Consider the following 19070-nt stretch of genomic DNA (forward strand, 5'->3'; position numbering starts at 1 on the left):
GTTCCCGTGCATTCCTTGAATGCTAATGAAGGACACCAGCATTTGAGGGCAGGGAGCTAATTTGTGTAATATATTCCTGGGCAGCTCTAGAACCACGTGCATGCTTTCTTCTTTCTTAACTTCTTAAGATCTAATTCAAACGTCAACAGCCAGTGTTAAGGAGGGCGCTACTTTTGATGCATCATCTTTGGATGCTTTTCTCAGTATGGTGGAGTGAAATTTCCTTATTCCTGCCAGTTGTTGAGATGCAAGTCAGGGGAGGGGGAGTGCTCGCTTCCCGCGGAGTTTATAATCAACAAATTCTTATCCTGAGGACTGGAGTAGAGTTGAAGTATCCATCTCCTTCAAGGACTTAGCTATAAAAGCAACTTCTTCAAAGCCCTTATCACTTGCCGACTCCCCCTGCAGCTGCTCGGCAGCCTGTGTGCCGCCCCCACTTATGTGGCTGCATTTGCTGATTGACGCCTCTGACTTGGCTGGGGTGTCGTCTGCCGATTAGTCTTGCGGTAATTATGGATGGCATATTTGCAGCATATTTATTCCTTTCCTCAGCTCACTTGGATTCACACTGATTTTGTTTAGTCAACAATCTGACGGATTACCCTGGGTATTTTTTTCCTCTCAATTGTACCTGTGCTTATCTCTCTGTCACAGATCACCTTAGGAACTCAGAGCAAGAGTTTTGTATTTCTCTTGACTGAGATCAGCTTTTCGTCGACGTGGCCAAATGTCCAGATAAGGGTCTTGCTTCAGAGCTCTTGTGAATTCTGGATTCTGCAGGTGGCAGAGGGAGGGTTGGTGGGTATCACTTACAACCCTGCCACAGGCTGGTGGCTGGCAATCTCCTACTCTTCAAAGCTCACTCTCCCAGGCTGGGTTGGGTCTATGTGGCTCCCTAGCAGGTTATGTCTCCCATAGATTCTGATAACCCCCCTCAATCATCTTTTAAGGATGGATTTTTGTGATATGTAGGATATTAAAAGGCAAACAAAGGAAAAGAATACAGGATTAAACTCAGAGTTGACGGAAAATTCAGTGTTCCTGTGAGGAGGGTACATCTGGACAAAGTGGATTATATTCTTGGTTATATCTACTGGTTGCCTCAAGCATTTTCTTTCGCTGTTTTTGCTTCTGTTATTTGGTTTTGTTATCTCACCACCCCCCCCCTTCCTTGCCAACTTCATTAAAATACACTCTTATCTTGGACAAAAATTCTGCTTCATGGTATTGTCTATTAAACTGATGCTGGAGGAATTATGATGTTTCTTAGTGGTGGATACTCCTTTTATGCTGGAGTGATTTGTAAAACTCATGACTGTGGCTGCTTCTTTAGCTTGCTCCTGGCACAGGAAAGAGTTTGCACGGCAGCCTTGAGACTGCTAACTTAGAAAACCTGCTTGCGAGTTCGGCCGTTGGCTGGTCTCTGGCACTGTGACAGGCAAATTGTCTCTTACACTAATATAGACCCTTCCCTGAGTGGTAAGGGTATGTCATGTACAACTGTGCCCACAACAGTTTATGCTGAGCACCTGCTTTTCTTATAGGAGTCTAGAATTTTGGTATGTGCTAGATAAAGAGTGCCTACATGAGCAGCACCCAGTATAAACCTTGGGTGCTAATCTCTAATGAACTTCCATGGGCAACAGTATCACACATTTATTATTGCTTTTTTGTTGCTGGGGGAAGAGTGCTCTCTGGGTGGCCCCTCATGAGACAGAGAGAGAAAATAAGGAAGGCCACACCTGGATTCCTTCAGGCTTTGTCTGTTTTTTTCCCCTTACGATTGCAAGATTGCACTGTGTATCCTTACTACATCACTCTAATAAATCTTAGCTGGGAGCCCCAGGAGTCTTTCCAGCAGATCTCTGAATATGGGTAGTCTTGAGGACCACATTAGTTACTATGAGATTCTAGAAATATTACTTGATGGAGTTATCCTCAAAGATGCTAGGTTTTTGAGAAGACCTCAACCTTTGAAGACCTCAAAGGTTAAGTCTGATCCCTAACCTTCTTGGTTGCTCATGCAAAACCAGGCATCTTTCAGCTTAGATGTTAATGTTTACTCAGTTTTTGATTATTCTCTTACTTCTCTAAAGGAGATTGCTCTGCTCTATTAAATTGGATATTTTGTGACATAATCTCTAAAGTTAATTTATAGTCAGAATCTATGTCAATCTAACACCAACAGTAGCTGAAAAACTCTAACCATTGGCAAGTATAATTTCATGTCACATTTTAGAAGAAGAGATGTAGAAGAAATTCTGTAATACTGCTGGAGTTAACCATATTGACCCTTGGTCCCTCAAAATTGTGTCCAAAACTCTGTTAATTTTATAATTCAACCTTAACCAGGTGTTTTGGAGTGATGTTAAGAAGTAATGGGATCATGTTGACATGATCTTGAATTTTTGTCTTGTTCAAAACATGTTTTTATTTTTTCTTAAAGATGCTTTGAGGCAGCATCATATGTAGGCATGACAGTTTGAGTGATGGTGGGGCTTGGTCAGTAGTACTGTTCTAAGTGCTCACTGTAGACAAACTGCTGAAAATACAGACTAAATAGGGATTCTATAACAGAAAAGACAGCTCTGGGTAGCCATGTTGTTCAGATTAACTTTTTAAAGATTACTTTGTTAGGACATAAGAATAATACTAACTTTATGGAAATTCCTTAGCTCACATAACAGGTCTTGTCATAGAATGAAGCATACCATTAAACTAAGGTATTTTTTAGAAGTGACAAACTCTCATAGGACAGCTTGATCTTACCAAATCACTTATTTCTCTGGGGTACAAAAAGTTAGTTCTTTACAAAGGGATTAGCGCTGGTGCCATTGAACAGAATCAGGCCTGTGCTTATTGCTAATATTAATATTCAAAAATATTTTATTAGATCCAGGCATTAAGGATGGGAACCTGGGATGAAATCTTTCCTGGGGTTTAGAGCCAGCCCTACAGAAGCTTTTCAATGCTTTCCTTAATTGAGTACTTGCCAATCCTTTTGGGGTTTCAAGATTCTAAAAACAAAGTTTTTAAGGGCATTTGAATTCAGATATTGCAAATGAACTCAGGACTATCCTGACCTGCCAACTTAAGGAAGTTGCCTAAATGTCAATTTAGGCAAGTTACTCTTAATTAAGAGAAGTAGAATTTGAGAGAGAAAGTGCTATTTAGAATTTGTGTGTGTGTGTGGGGGGATTGGGGGGTAGAGGATGGAGGGATGAAAGTAAGAGTCCATTTATCTCTATCAGCAATTTGAGCTAATTATTCAGGACCACAGTTAAGTCCCATTGCCCTCATGTGGACACATATCACCAGCCTGGCTCTTCGCTGATACCTGTCTTGGTGACGCTCCTTGAGATTAATTACAGCCCAGCTCAGGGACTGAGGCTTCTCAGGTAATGACCACCCAGCAGTTTCTTATTAAAGCTGTCAGTGGTGCCTTAAATGGGTTCCTGAGAAATAACACCGTTAAAGACCTCTGAAGGCAAATCTAATGCACGTCTACGTCTTCCTAAAAAGCACAGAGAAGCCCAACGTCAGAGTGAATTTTTGGACTATCCCGAAGTGCCAAGAAAATGCAACCACTGCGTGAACTGAAGTTTACATTCTCATCTTCCAACCTGAAGACTGTTGCTTGTCACCTGGCCCTAGTCACACACCCTCCAGGGCAGTGTGATACATGACCGATTTTAGGCAAAAATTGACAAATTACTGTGGACTCAAATGAACAGAGGACTATTAGTCAAATTGCAAAAGTTCTAATGTATAAGTGGTGGCTGGATCTCCCTGCACACTCAGAGATGCCCTGAAAAGTCCTCTATTTGCTATTTTAAACATCACTTAACCAAGGGAGCCAAAGAAAGAGCTCACATACAGAAATCTTGTGCTTCAATGTACATATGCATATATATATCTATTGATAGCTAAATATATATATAGGTAGAATTGGAGAACTGATATAGTTTTACAAATAAGCAGAGGCATTTACAGTACACAGAAGAAACAAACAAAAAAAAAAGGTGAATGAAAACATGAAACATACCATACTCCGGGACTTGCCCCGTCCCGCGCTTCAGCAGGAGACGGACCCTTCTTCCTCCCGACTTGATGAGTTCTATTGCTCTGGCGTGGGTCATGTCCCTTGTGCTCTCCCCATTGATCTCAATGATTTGGTCTCCTACCTGTTAATTAAGGAAACATTAACTCAGCCAAAGATGGTTCTACTCACACTGTGTTTCCAATAGATTAGAAAAGCATCCTTTAGATTACCAGTTTTCAGAGCGCATCTGAACAATTTGGTTACAGCCTCCTGCTTCTTAGAAGCAGCTAATTCCCATCTGCATCCTGAATCTGACCACCAAACTTGATTTACTTTTATAGAAAGTAAAACGTCAGATCATAAAGTTGGGGTGATATGTTACTTCTTTTTTGTCAGTGTGGCAGAGGCATTAAACTTGAAGCATTTTTCTTTTTAAAATTAGGAAATATGTTTGATACCACAATTCTGAATAAACCTGGTACCTTTGCTTTGAAGCAAGAAGTAAATATTTTAAGGCCCTTTCATTGAGCACAGTGCCAGCATTGGGCTTAGTGCAGCATTTAATTTGGCATGCTGGATGGGATGATTGGTTTTGGGCTTCTCTGAGAATTTTTATCATGCATCATTTAAATTTCCCTGGGTGCTACTGTAATATTGCCTTCTTTGTAAATATGGCTGCTTGATATTCAAGTTTGATGATGAGTTTTCTATCACAGTCCTTTGAATTAAAAATGAGATCTTCCATTCTCCACAGATGACTAAGGCCCTTGCTAAATCTTTGCCATGCTCACACCTGACTGCCATAACTGTTTGGTTAAATACCAATCCCTCTCGAATTGTTAGAAATGCCTGGACTCCATAAGCAATTCCCATTTAGCCTTTGTGAATAGATACCTGGACCACAAACACATCATGTAACTCCCACAGTACCATTACTGTCAGGAAACTTTGAATTAAAATATGTTTCATTTCAGGGCTAGTCACTTAAGAGAAATTAGCCAGGAAAAGCACAATGAGTTGCTTTGCAAAAATGCTATTTTACTTGGGTCCCTTAAAGCAGATCTCAGCCTAAACTCTATAATGCAGACAGAATTGCAAATAAACTCTGTAGCAGAGCATTATCAAGATGGGTGCTGGGCAAGAACAGGAACAAAAAGTGGCCATCGCAATGGCAAGATGGCACTACAATAAGACCACTCCCCACCCCTAAAGGGAGAAAGAACAAACACATGTTTGTTGTAGCAGGGGAGTAACAACTCTATCATCTATCTATCTATCTATCTATCTATCTATCTATCTATCTAATCTATCTATCTATCTATCTATCTATCTATCTATCATCTATCTATCTATCATCTATCTATCGTCTATCTATCCATCATCTATCATCTATCTATGATTTATTTGAGAGAGAGAGAGCAAGCAAGCAAGGGAGGGGCAGAGGGAGAGGAGTGGAAGAGTGTCAAGTGGGCTCTGCACTGAGCGTGGAGCCTGACTCAGGGCTTGATCCCTGACCATGAGATCATGACCTGAGCCAAAGCTAAAAACTGGATGCTCAACTGATTGAGACATTCAGGCGACCCTTTTCTCTTTATTTAAAGAGGATTTTCTATGGATAAGGACTTCAGTGTAATGAAGGTAAAGACTTCCCCTTCCCCTTTGTGTACAGTTGTCTCTGAAAGTATAGTTTTTGGGCAGTGGAAGAAGTTTGCCTCACTGGTACGACTTCCACATTTCACAGTAGAATCATGAACAACAGGATTAATTAATTTGCTTTAGGGGGCAATGTTGCAACATTTTTCTTCAGGTCCCCTTAATTACCTCCTTTCCCATAAAATAGGCACAGCCTGAAGTCGAGCAGCTTATTGGAGGCCACTGTATCCAAGCCAGTGGCAGAGATGGGACCAGTTCCTACCCATGACTGAAACCTCATGGCGCGGTATTAAGTTGTAGAGGTAAAACAAAAGTTCCAGTGAAGTTGTAATAGAGTCTTCATTCTTAGCTCAGCTTCTCTGAGCTTCATACTCACACATCCACATGAGTACTGCACATCTTCACCTGGATGTCCAATGGACAACTCCAGCTCAACACTAGCAGACTCGGCTTACCATTTTGATTCCAAAGCAGTTTTTCCTCTTAATTTCTAAATCTGGTAAATGATATCACTACTCACTCAAGCCAGAGTAGTGAGGGTCATGCTGGGTTCATTTCTTGAATGTCTCTACATCAGTCTCTGGGCCCTCATTTGTATCTCATTGCTAATTATTGCAATTGAGGCCTTTATCTGGTTTTCCAATATTCTCCTGTCACCCTCCCATCAATATCTTCTTCTCTTTGTCACTAGAGTCATTCTAAGAGGAATCTCCCCAAATGCTTCATGCCTAGTGAAGCATCCAGGGTTTTCCATATGCTACTGTTCTCTTTGCCTTCCCTTTCCCTGTATGCCTGGTGATCTCCTGATTTTCCTTAGGGCCAATCTAAGCATCTTCCTCTCTGGAATTCCTTCCTAGACCTGTCTTCTTAAGAGGATGCTTCCAATCTCTGTATTCATTTGTCACTGCATATTTATCACACCTTGCTATGCTTATGCTTTTCTGTCTTCTCTCCTAATTTGGAGCTTCTTCATTCATCAAATGATTTCTGGGCACCTGTCATGTGCTAGACAGTCTACTAGAGAGATAAGATAAAGATAGAGATAAGTGGTATAGCTTCTATCTACAAAATATTCTCAGTTTAACTGGAGAGAAAGTGGGTAAATGATTATTATTCAATATATATTTGGTATGACAGAGATATTAACAAAGTGCTAACAGAATAGAAAGGAGGGTCATCTAACTCAGAATGGGCATGCTGGTGGTCAGGGAGAGCTTTGTGGAGATGGCAACATCTCAACTGAGTTTTGAAGTATCAGTAAGAATTCCTTGGGTGAAGAAGGAAGAAAAGCGTGCTAGGTAGAAAAAGCAGCATGTGCAAAGACCCCAAGACTTGAGACCATGGTATATTTGGGGGACTGTCAGTTTATTCTGCTACTCAGGAGTTCAGGCTTTATTTTTTTAAAAAATATATTTTATTTATTTATTTGAGAGAGAGAGAGAAAAAGAGAGGGAGAGGAGTATGATTGGGGAAGAGTGGAGGGAAAGGGAGAGAATATCAAACAGAATCCATGCTGAGCTTGGAGCCTGACATGGGGCTTGGTCTCACAACCCTGAGATCAAGACCCAAGCTGAAATCATGAGTCGGATGCTCAACTGAATGAGCCACCCAGAGACCCCCAGGCTTTATTTTAAAGGCAACAGTAAGGCACTGAAAATTTTAATCAGCTGGTAACCTGACCAGGGAAGCAAAGTGGTAGCTAGAAATTTCCCTGAGGCATTAGTATGGAGAGTGGGTTGGAGAGAAAATGGGAGACTGAAGAAGGGAACTGAAGTTGTGAGGTTATGCTATCTGTCCAAGTGAGAAACTGGGAGGTTGTGAGGAAGGGAATGGTGGGGCAAATGAGGGCAGGGAATGGGTCCTTTTTATTTTATTTTATTTTTATTTTTTTTAATTTCATTTTATTTATTGATTGATTGATTGATTGAGCAGGGAGGGGCAGAGAGATGAGGAGAGAGAGAAAATCCTAAACAGACTGTCTGTGAGCATGGAGCTTGACAGGAGGCTTGATCCCATGACCCTGTGATCCTGGCCTAAGCTGAAACCAAGAACCAGACACTTAATCAACTGAGCCACCCAGGTGCCCCATGGGATTAGGGGTTCTTTTTAACGATATATCTTGTATGGGATGCGTGGTACATATTTGTGAATGAATGAAAGCGTTTATACATGGCTTATCTTGAGAATCATGGGAGAAGCGGTTATAAGCAGTCTTGACCCCAAATCAACCCTTGACAGCCACCATTGCCTGAGGACACCTCTGTCTTGAGACAGATGCTGCAGCAAGAGTCATGTGGAAGGCAAAGGAATCTCATGGTGTCACAGAAATAGTCACATGTCATCTGCATTCTGGCCACATACTTGAATATAGCAAGACTTAGAAAATTTGATGTTTTTATTTTCTTGTGCATTTCTTATGTTCCCTTTGCCCTACTAAGAGCTCATTAGAAGGGAAGAAACATTAGCATGGGAGGGAGAAATGGTAGGGTGGAAGACTGCAGGGGCGGCTGAGAAGCAGAGGGTTCCACGGCCACATGGGGGCTGCTCTGATATCTCCTATACAAGAGTTTCAGGGACAGGGCTCTGGGAAGAGTGAGAGCTATTATTTTTATTGAGCACCAAAGAGCATGGCCTGATCTCTTTTCATGGCAGATGTCCATACTTTTAGCTTTCATTGCAGGGTCTCCTCAGAAGAGACCACCTTTGATGCTGTTTGGAGTGATGATCCTACGCCTTCATCTAAGACTTCCAGTCTCTCCCAAGTCCTCTCCCCATGACAGGATACTGGAGGATGTGGTCTGTCAATTTCTTACCTCATTGTAAGCAATGGAAGATTGGGAATAGTTTGAGATCTTACCAAATTCAGAAAAAAATCTGGCATGTGTGGGAGGATGCTTGTCGGGTAATAAGATGGAACTGTTGTCACTGTCAGAGACTCTGAATCTTACAAAGTGTTCTGGGCAGATGACAAAAGTGGGCCAGCTCATTCAGACCTACCATCACTAGTAACAAACTCAGTGCAGGCACAACTCAAGACCCCTGTTCCTCTTTGTGAAATGACAGAAATTGTACAAAAGGTTTAATTTTTATTTTCACCCCACTATTAGTAGTATGCACAATCATCTTAACTGGGACTCCCTAAACAAATTTTGGATGTGATTCCTTTTGCTTCCATCCTTTCTATCTGGATGTATAATGAGAAGAGTTTGTCAGGGGCAGAAGAAGTTCTCTGGTTACCTTCCTACCTCATCTGACTTCATTGCAGCTGTCAGGATGCAGCCATTGAAGAGCACCACTCTCCTCCCTCACATGTGAATCAATTAGGGCAATAAGTTTGATAAAACCAATGGTAAATTTGTGGTCCTTTCAGGGATGGAGAAAAAAGACCAGTTGTGATTCTGATGCAGTCTTTTCTTTCTATGCTTTCTGTTACAGGGCTATCTTCAACTAAGCCATGTTACTAAAATGGAACTTTAGAAATCTCTACTTATCCGGGCACCTGCACGGCTCAGTCGGTTAAGTGTCCAACTCTTGATATCAGCTCAAGTCTTGATCTCAGGGTCGTGAGTTCAAGCCCTGCATTGGGCTTCATGCTGGGTGTGAAGCCTACCTAAGGGGAAGAAAAAAAAACCCAACAACTGCTTCACTTGTTCTTAGAGAAGTTTTAAAATATCAAGTTCCTGTTAGAACTGAGAGAGAGAGAGAGAGAGAGATGGGAGGAGGAAGGCTATGAGGAGAGAGAAAAAGGGAGGTGGGGAGAGAGAGAGGGAGACCCGAAGTTCACCAGTGTGTATGCATTAATTTGTGTGTGTCAAGGAGATGTCAAGTTTAGGAAACTAACCAAAAGACTTAAGATAAACTTCTAGGTTTTAATTTTTTTTCCTATGGGAAAAGGACTTATATCTGTGTTTCCCTTGGGGCAACTAAAAATACTGTAACGATGTCTTAGGGGCAAGGGATGAGATAAGACCATCCTCTCACAAACTGATGGTTGGCTGAGGGAATGGCAGGGGGGTGATGGGCAAAATGGGTGAAGGGGGTGGGAGGTACAGGCTTCCCATTACGGAATGAGTAAGTCCCAGGGATGAAAGGTGCAGCGCAGGGAAGAGAGTCAATGGTACTGTAATAGTGGGTATGGTGACAGAGGTAGCTACGGCTGTGGTGAGCACAGCATAACGCATCGACTTGTTGAACACTGTATTGTACTCCTGAAGCTAATGTAATGTTGGGTGTCAACTATACTTCAACTGAAAAAAAAAAAAAAAAGAGAGAGAAAAGAAAAGAAAAAAGGAAAAAGACAAGACTGCCCTCTCTCGGCACAGCCTAATAAGTTCTGCATTTCTACTCCCACATTTCCGCTCATACATCGTGGCAGAGTTTTTTCTTTAACAAACCTATTACCAAATCCTTGAACTTGCCAGGGGCTCTGCAGGCCAAACTTTTTCCTCTTCTTATTAAAAAACCAAGGCAGGAAAAGGTAAACGTTTCAGTATTTCTTAAGTGGTTAATAGTTCAAGTTGTAAGAAAAAAAAAAAAAACTCTATACTGTGCGCACCTTTGTAGCCAAGTCGTAGAGAAACTATTTGGTTTGGTTCAATGAAATCTTTATAAGAACTCATTAATCCTGGATTTATTTTAGTCCCGAATCACAGTCGTTCCTGCTCAAGTCTTGCTCCGACATCTCACAAACATGCTTAACGGATTGTAATCACTTAACTGCCCTCACACTACTCCTGCACCACAAGAACCTATTTTGCATGATTATACATGACTAAACCCCTGGGTTATAATTAGGAGTGAGGATTGGAGCTCTTTTAGAATTTTATACCAACCAACAATGGATACCGCTCTTCCTTATTTCATGGAAGACTTAGCTGTGGACCGTTATTGTGGCTAATGATCTGAGGTCACAGGTTAGCTCCATCAAATTTCTCACACACAGGCTGGCTTCTCTTGCCAACTCAACACCCCTCATGGGCAGGGAACGTACCCACCATCCTTTTGTCATCCACACGGTTCCTGACAAGTAGGCCCTGGCTGGATCACAGTTGAGTGCATGGCTTAGGTTTGCTTTTCGGTTAGAGTAGCTGTCTGTATTCTCACGACACAGTGAGTTCAGCTTTAGTGCATCTCAGCAGATCTTAAAACTTTCTTGACGCGCTGCCTTATGCCCTTCCAGCTACATCATAGCAATTTCAATAGCACTTAGAGGAGGCCAAGGAAGTCTCAGTAATGGTGACCTATAAAAATTGGTGGAGACAGATAAAGCAATGGGAAACAAATGCTAAAGGATTGAAAGAAAACAGAATGGAGGCTGAGTGTGAATGAAATCATAAAGTGCCAGGAAAAAAAAATCTGCATCAGGCTCTTCGCTGCGCCCACCATGGGCATCATCACCAGGTACTCTGACAATAGGACATCCAGGTCCCTGGAGCAAAGGGGACAGGCTGATTTTCAACTTGGTGTCCTTTAATATGCAGTGGCTGTCTTCACAAATAACTTTTGTTGGCTATTATTTAATAGCCATTACGGTTAAAATGTTTTCTACGGGGTTACCCTGAGTGTTTTGGCTAACCTTCCCGGTTCTTCCACTAGGCTGGGGCTTGAAATGGATGATAGTTGAGCGCCTGTTAGAGGAGCTGGATCTTGTTAGAAACTGTTGGGCAGGACAGCCTCAGCCAGGCACGGGAGCACAGCCGGTCAGCAGGGGTTTCCAGAGGGAAGGCTTCCAGCCCAGTTGGAAACCGAAGCACAGGTTTGAGAGCACCAAACTCTGTGACTTTCACTTGCCTCAGTTAATGCATCTGTCAAAAACTGTCTGAAATCCTCCTTATACTCTGCTCTAGAAAATGACCACTTACAAGGAAAGCATTCCAACAGCTCTGAAGAAACTTCATCCAAACGCAAGTGTGCAATGGCCTTTCTGGATTTTCAGAAGGGTCCTTAATCAAGGCTATGCCTGAGCACGTACCTGCTGAGAAGGGCCACGAAGGTGAGGGCAACAGGTGGAAATGCCAGGGGCTGCTGCAGAATTCTGAGGGGTTCTCTCTTGAGGCGGGTGATGTACCTAGTTCACATTCCCCCTTCAGAAAAGACTTAGTCACAGATCAGACAATGCTCAGACTTTGACTTGGCCATAGTGCCTGGTGGGAGGGGTGCTCTCTTGGCTGGCCATTCAAACCAGAGGGCTGCCTTTGGTTGGAGATTGAGGGGGAGCTCTCCATTCAGAAGCCCTCCCACTTCTCATTCTTGTTTTTAAAATCCTCTACTTAAAATATGGGAATATATATAAAATTTAAGGATGATGCACTGCCAAGTTGCGGAAGTCAAGTCTAAATTACAATTTGGTATCTTTCCCAGCAAACTTTTCTTTTTTCCCTGTCAAACATTACCAATACTAATCGCACACAGAGAATTTTATTAGATTACTTCCTTCTAAATCTCCTTCCTTTTCTAGGGCTTTTCATGGGTGTTGGGTTCCATTCTTCAAGTACTCCATTCCCCTGCTCTGTGCATGCTCCCTGATGATCTCTTCCCACCTGTCTAAAGTAGTTCTCTTTCTGTGCCCTTTGTCTAGAATCGGCCCTCCTCTCTGCAAATAGCTGAATCCTCCTCATCCCTTCAGATCCGCCTCGGGTATGGCCACATCCAGGATCCCACCAGTCTTGGTTGGGTGCCTTTCTTCGGTGTTTCTTTAAAAGTGTTGAGCTTTGACTATCACTACATTGTAAACTCTCTAAGGACAGAGGTTCAGCCAGGTGCATTATACCCATACACATTTATTCAATAGATGGATGTATGATTGAAAGAAAAAAATTTTCAGGAGCTGTTATTTTTTGACTCTTTGCTCCTTATTGTATAAACCAAATTTAAACAAGATCTATAAAAAATTTAAGTTTGGTTTCATGATATATGTCAACCAGGTATGACCATGATCAAATAATAACAAAGTATAGGTAAATGCCTTGCAAACTCTAAAGTATAAAACATGATCCTGTATCATTAATTCTCATAGTTTTTATTGTTATTGTCCTCGTAATGGTGGAGGAGCGAAAAAAATGAAACAGCGGTAAGCTTTTAATAATGAAACTAGGAGAGAAGGAGCTGGGCAACTGGGGATATTTAATGGGGGAAACGAGGCAAATGTTTTTCTTAAAATATCACTGAGAAGTTGGAAACTCAAAAAATATGTTAGTTTTGCACTTTAGGAATTCCTATGGGATGTTGATGCTATTTTTCTGTTTTTATTCTATGATTTTAGATAGATAGTTCTTAGAAAAAGAATTTCATTGAATGCTGGACAGCTAATCCAAACCCTCAGCTAGGACAGATGGATAACTTCCATTGCGGGGACAGATGTGAATGCAAAAAAAGATTTTAAAGACAAGCTGGTTGAAGCTAAATATTTTCTATGAAGGAAAAAATAACCTTTTCACTTTCACGTGCCCATTGGACAGCTTAGCCAAGAAGAAGAGACTGGGGAAACATCTGGAAATTACCCACCTGAGCAGAAATAGAAAGCTATCATTGGCAGTTCAGCTAGCGACTCACCCATTTGCCCAGAAATCACTTATGTTAGGTCATGAAGTCAGTCTCCCCATTTGATTGAAAAACAACCGAAAGGAAATCAAAGAGGAAATTTTCTATTGTGGACTCTGTGTGGGCCATTCCTTCCCTTCCCTGGATGTAACTGAGGGAAAATGAGGGATTATTGTTCTGCATACTTCTAACCAGGTGTACGCATTAGGCTTTGTTTGATGAGTGTGAGGTTCAGGTAACTATTCCTGGTCTTCCTGAAGAAAACCTGCTTGCATATTGCATTTACGTTCACTTTCTGTGCGTGTGAGCCAGTTCCACAGCTAACCCTTCAGAGGTGTCAGTTTGAGTGTGGAAAAGCATATCCAGATGGGTCTATCAGTCAGCTGGGGGGCTGCAGATAATTTAGTGATGAGACTATTTCAGCGGTGTGGGCAGGGTTCTGGAACCGACGAGGGCTGTTGAAGCTCTGAAGGTAGAGACTCTTAGCACCTCTCTCTCTGGAAGAGCCTGGGAGAGGAAAGGAAGTTTCAGGGGCCTAATGAGAACTGGAACCGTGAAAGGGGGCTGCTTGATGGGAGCCATCATTGTAGAGGGACGGGCGCCGTGAGGCCCAGAGCATGGGGGCCAGGAGCAACAGACACTTCTGTGTGGCAGACAGAATAATGTCCCCTCTTTCACAAGATCTAGTCTCTGGAGTCTATGAATATGTTACTTTACATGCAAAGGGGTTTTGCAGATATGACCTTGAGATAGGAAATGAAGGACCTTGAGATGGGAAGGTCATCTATCCTGCATTGTCCAGGTGGCCCCAGTGTAATCACAAGGGTCAAAATCTGAGAGACAAAAGACGGAAGGATAGAAGCAGAGGTGCTGGTACCGAAGACAGAGTAAGGGGCCGGATGCCAAGGAATGTAGATGGCTCCAGTAGCTGGGAAAGGCAAGGTAATGGATCCTCTCTTAGAACCCACAGAAGGAACCGGCCTTGCTGGTAAGACCATTTGATTTCAACCCACTGAAACCACTTTAGACTTCTGACCTTCCAGAACTTTAAGATAATAAATCATTGGTTTAAGCCACTAAATTTGTTGTTATTTGTTAGAACATGATTACACTTTCTCTCTTCCTGCCCTCTGATCTTCTGCTATTTTTCTCATCAGCAAAGTCCAACAGGAAGCTAGAAGACAAGAGAATTTGTGTGATGCAGGCAGGGATCCATTCCCCAGGATACAGAACAGGGAAAGAAGGAAAGACAATGGATCAGGGAAGAGGCACAACAAAAGAACAGATTTTAAAACAGTGAATGAATATGATGTATGAAGGCTGCTGTGGTCGGAATGTTTATATCCCCTCAAAATTCATATGTTGAGATCCTAACCCCCAAGGTGATGGTATTAGGAGGTGGGGACTTTGGGAGGTGATTTGGTAATGAGGATAGAGCCCCTGGAGAGATCCCTCACCCCTCCTGCCATGTGAGGACACAGGGCTAGGAAGCAGGCTCTCACCAGACACCAAATCTGCTGGTGACTTGATCTTGGACTTGCAGCGTCCACAATTATGAGGACTAAATTTCTGCTGTTTATAAGCTGCTCAGTCTGTGATATTCCGTTATGGCAGCCCGAAGAGACTAAGACAAAGGCTTTACAAAATAATTCAAGAATAAGACATAAAAGTCGGGTGGTGGTAAACTTGTCCATATTGGAGAAGCTAGTTTTGGAAACCTTTATTTGTTGAAATATCTCTTTTCCTCTCTCTCCTCTCCTCTCCCCTCCCCTCCTTTCCTTTCCTATTTAAATTTTATTTGAGGGAGAGGTAGAGGGATGGGGAGCCTGATGCAGGGCTTGATCCCAGGATCCTGAGATCATGACCTGAGCCGAAATCAAGAGTTGGATGCTTAGCTGGCTGAGCCACCCGGGCGCCCCTGTTTAAATATTTTGCTTTTATGCAAATAGTATCTTCAGATAGCATCATAGAGAGACAAAGGTTACTGAGTTGAATATTCTTTTCAAAACTGCTCAAGGTTTCAGAGTTGCCTTTGCATCTAGTTGGCCTCCAGCCCCTTCAGCTCGACTTCTGCTCTGTTGCCGGCAGCAGCTGCTCATTTGCTGTTTCTCTTCCCTGCATTTCCCATCCCTCATTTCTCTCTTCTCCCTCTTCTTTTGGTCCATATGGTTGCCACAAACATCTTTTAAAGCTCACCTCTGTTTTGGTCTCTCCCCTTCAAACACTTTCCCATATCACCCCCTTGCTTCTTAAACAGAATCCAAGCTCCTTGACACAGTGTCATGATTGTTCAGGACCTTGTCCCTTCATCCTTCCAGCCTATTCTCTTGTGTTTAATCTGGCTGGCTTCCCATTCCTCCATTCTTCTTTGGGTTCTCTCATGCCTGCATTTTTGCTCTTACACTCACCCCTGCTAGTGATTCTTACTGTTCCCCTGACCCCTTCAATCTCCTCTTGTAATCATGCCCATTCTGCAAGATTCCTCTCAAATCCTCCCAGAAGCCTTCTCTGGTCACTCCAGGGGAAAGCTGCCCTCCTTTCTCTCAGTGTCTTCTGTGCTTTAGCTACACCTCTCTTTACCACTTACTGCAACCCTGCCTTTCATTCTGGTGATCTGTGTATTTATTGAGCCCACTACCATTTCTCACTTCTGTATTTACCAAATTATAAGCTCTTGGAAAGAGGGATTGTATCTTTGTACCTTCTAGTAATAGCCAATACATTGCCTTAAAAATGATAGATAATAAAAACTTACTGATAGTGGGGACAAAAATTGTTACTGTGTAAGATATAAAATGATTATTGGAAGAGATAGAGTCTTTGGAGGGAATTAAGGGTATGTGGGGGTTGAGAGAGAGAGGGTTTTGAGGTCAGAATGCTTTGAGTGTGTCTGTGCTTTGCTCATTATTGTTTTTCTATTGTTGACTAAGGTGCCTACACAGGATAAAAGTTTCATAAACATTTCCTTTTTAAAAAAATATTTTTATTTATTTATTTGAGAGAGAGAGAGAACCAGAGAGAGAGAGACAGAGAGAGAGAGAGAGCATGAGCAAGGGGCAGGGGGGCAGGTGCAGAGGGAGAAGCAGGCTCCCCACGGAGCAGGAAGCCCAATGGGGCTTGATCCCAGGACCTTGAGATCATGACCTGAGTTGAAGGCAGCCACCCAGGCGCCCCCATAAACACTTCTTAAATGAATGAATAAGTGCTATCTACTTCATTTTGGCCAAGGCTAACCTTGAATTCCATGAGGACTTCACAGAAGTCCCTGTTACAATATGAAGGTGAGGAAGTATATGAAAGTAAAAACAATACCATCTTCTAACTTGCACTGAGAAATAAGCTTAGAAATGGTAATGCTTCCCAGCTGGAGAAGACCCAGCCAAAAGGAGCATCTCTTTTCTTTTTGGTGTAACCATACCTTTGTTGGCATCACTGGATGAAAGCAGACATTAATTTTCGTGTTTCCTGAGTCCTGTGAGAAGTGCTGGGAAATGCATTCATATGGGATTTAAAATTATCTTTTTCAGTGTATAGCTTGAGGGTAAAGATCTAATTTTACACTTCTAGAATATTCTTTGTAGCAGCTAGCACAATACTCTGTGTGTGTGTGTGTGTGTATGAGAGAGAGAGAGAGAAAGAAAGAGAGAGAGAGAATGGTTGGTTGATTGATTTGGAGGTAAAGTAAATAAAGGAAGCCGTTCTTGATGATACATCCACTAAAACACACTGAGGACATTGAGGGCAAGCAGCCTCTATTATTAATCTTTTATCTCTGGTTTCTATTATCTTACTGTAAGATAAAGACTTTGTACTTCAGGGAGGAAAAGGGATTTTCAAGAGGACACATAGCTTATTTGAGGAGGAGACAAGACACAGATCTCTAATGCCCAAACCCGGAACTCCTCACTCTTTCTGACATTGTGTTAGCAATTGTTGAGCAGGGGAGAAAGACACAAGAGTAGGTTTTTACTTAGTTCAAAATTAAAAGCTCCTTTTACATGAAGATGTAGGATGTTTGTGATTTATTATTAACCTTTGGGATATTGTTCAAGAATGCACACATGATCATGTGTCACGAATAGCTCTGAGGTCCAGGTTCATTCAAGCATGAGTAGAATGGGGAGGAAGGTCTGGTTAAAGTTGTAATGAGAGTCTCTACAGTTGTGAATACATCTAGTTAGGACTTCGCGGGTCTGAACTTCCCTGGATCACTTCAATAACTTTCTCCTTGAATATGTGTTATTTCTGTAGTGACAAAGTTTCAAACAAACAGAAAAATGAGTATCTCCAGTTTTAACAGGCACCAGGAGTATGTCTACAGGGCAGAAAAACTCTCATCTCTAGGGTCAGCTATCTTTGTTTGGTCATAATGGAAAAAAAAAAGTCTTTCTTAATAGCTTAATTTTAAGACAGCTCTCCAGAGGGTCTTTATTCATTGCCACAATCTTCAATTGTTCTGGCAGGGGATGTGTGGATTACAGTAATTTTTCTATTGGTATTATAACACTGAATACATAGAAAGTTAGAATAGCCTTGTATCACTATCATTTTGATGCACAAAATAAACATTATCCACTTTATTTTCTTTTACTATTTAAAGTCACATTTTAATTACTTAAATTTTACAACTAGGAATGTAGCCGAGTGTCTAAAAATCTTGTTTCTGTTCAAGTTAATTCAGATTGTCCATCCATGCATGAGAACAGCTGAGCTATGAAATTGGGCAGCATGTTTTCTGGCAATAATGAGGAGATAATATTCCTTAGGAGTATTTAAGTGACATCACTATTGATAGGTTAATTGGAAATAAAAATGTAAAGCTTTCTTAAATAACTAGAATAAAAAGCCTCCGGTTTATCGTAGCTTCGAAATGCACTTTTTGAACTCTCCCCACTTTGCAGTTTAGGTTAATAACCATCTGATTAATGTAACTGTGGCGATTCTCAGAGTTTCACGTACATCCCATGGCAAATCAGCCACTTTCAAAAGGAAACTTGCCCACTTAAATCTTGATTCACAGTCATTTTGTTCCCTCCACTCCTTTACTACATGACTTGAGAAATGACTCCTGTGTCCAGAGAAATGCATGGAATGTTGGGTGTAGAAAAGACTTGCAGTTGGATGTGAGGTCCTGAGACGACTTTAGTTGGGACTCTGGTATATGAGACACCTTCCACGTTCAGAGACCAGAGTACTCCTTGCTGCAATTTAGTGGGTTCCTAACAGATTATTTTGAAAGACAGAGCTAAAGTGACATTACTCTACCATGTATCCTAACTAGACTCAAGTTATCTTCAGTTCTCTTTGTGAACATTCGCATTTAGGCCGCTACACATATGCATTTAGATTTCATGTGCCTTTGCTAAACTTTCAATTATCCAGGAGCCTATTATGCAGTCGTCAACCACCCAGATGAGAAAGTTGACCCTTCACAGTAATTAGCACTTACTGAATATAGTTTTATGCCAGATATTTTCCAGGCACGTTAGGAGCATTAGCTTATTTAATTCTCAAATAAACAAATGAGCAAACATACTCTACAAACTAGAGATAACAAAGAAAAATTCAAATTAACTTTGGGAAGTGAAATTCTAAGATATATATATATTCTAATATATATAAATTCATACATATAAATTCTAATACACACACTTCTTTTTTTAACACTGGCAGCCAATTATTATGAATAATGCACAGTGGGTGCCATGGCTACCAAGATATCAGGTTAATCTTTGCATGGTTAGTTACTTTGTGCTGTTCCACACCACTGACTGCACCCTTTAATTTGAGTTAGCAGGTACCTTTAATACTTGGTGTGGGTGGACATCCAAGAATC

The 19070-nt window shown here is 41.6% G+C and overlaps 1 protein-coding gene across 1 annotated transcript in view; it reads right to left on the reverse strand.

Annotated features, from left to right (window-relative positions):
- Window positions 1–19070, reverse strand: part of MAGI2 (membrane associated guanylate kinase, WW and PDZ domain containing 2) — a 1298069-nt gene that overhangs the window by 54648 nt on the left and 1224351 nt on the right. The window contains 1 exon segment of the mRNA XM_055301214.1: window positions 4046–4184. Coding sequence (XP_055157189.1) covers window positions 4046–4184 — 139 coding nt within the window.

The sequence above is a fragment of the Nyctereutes procyonoides genome, unplaced genomic scaffold, assembly GCF_905146905.1.
Source record: "Nyctereutes procyonoides isolate TBG_1078 unplaced genomic scaffold, NYPRO_anot_genome, whole genome shotgun sequence".
Lineage (NCBI taxonomy): Eukaryota > Metazoa > Chordata > Mammalia > Carnivora > Canidae > Nyctereutes > Nyctereutes procyonoides.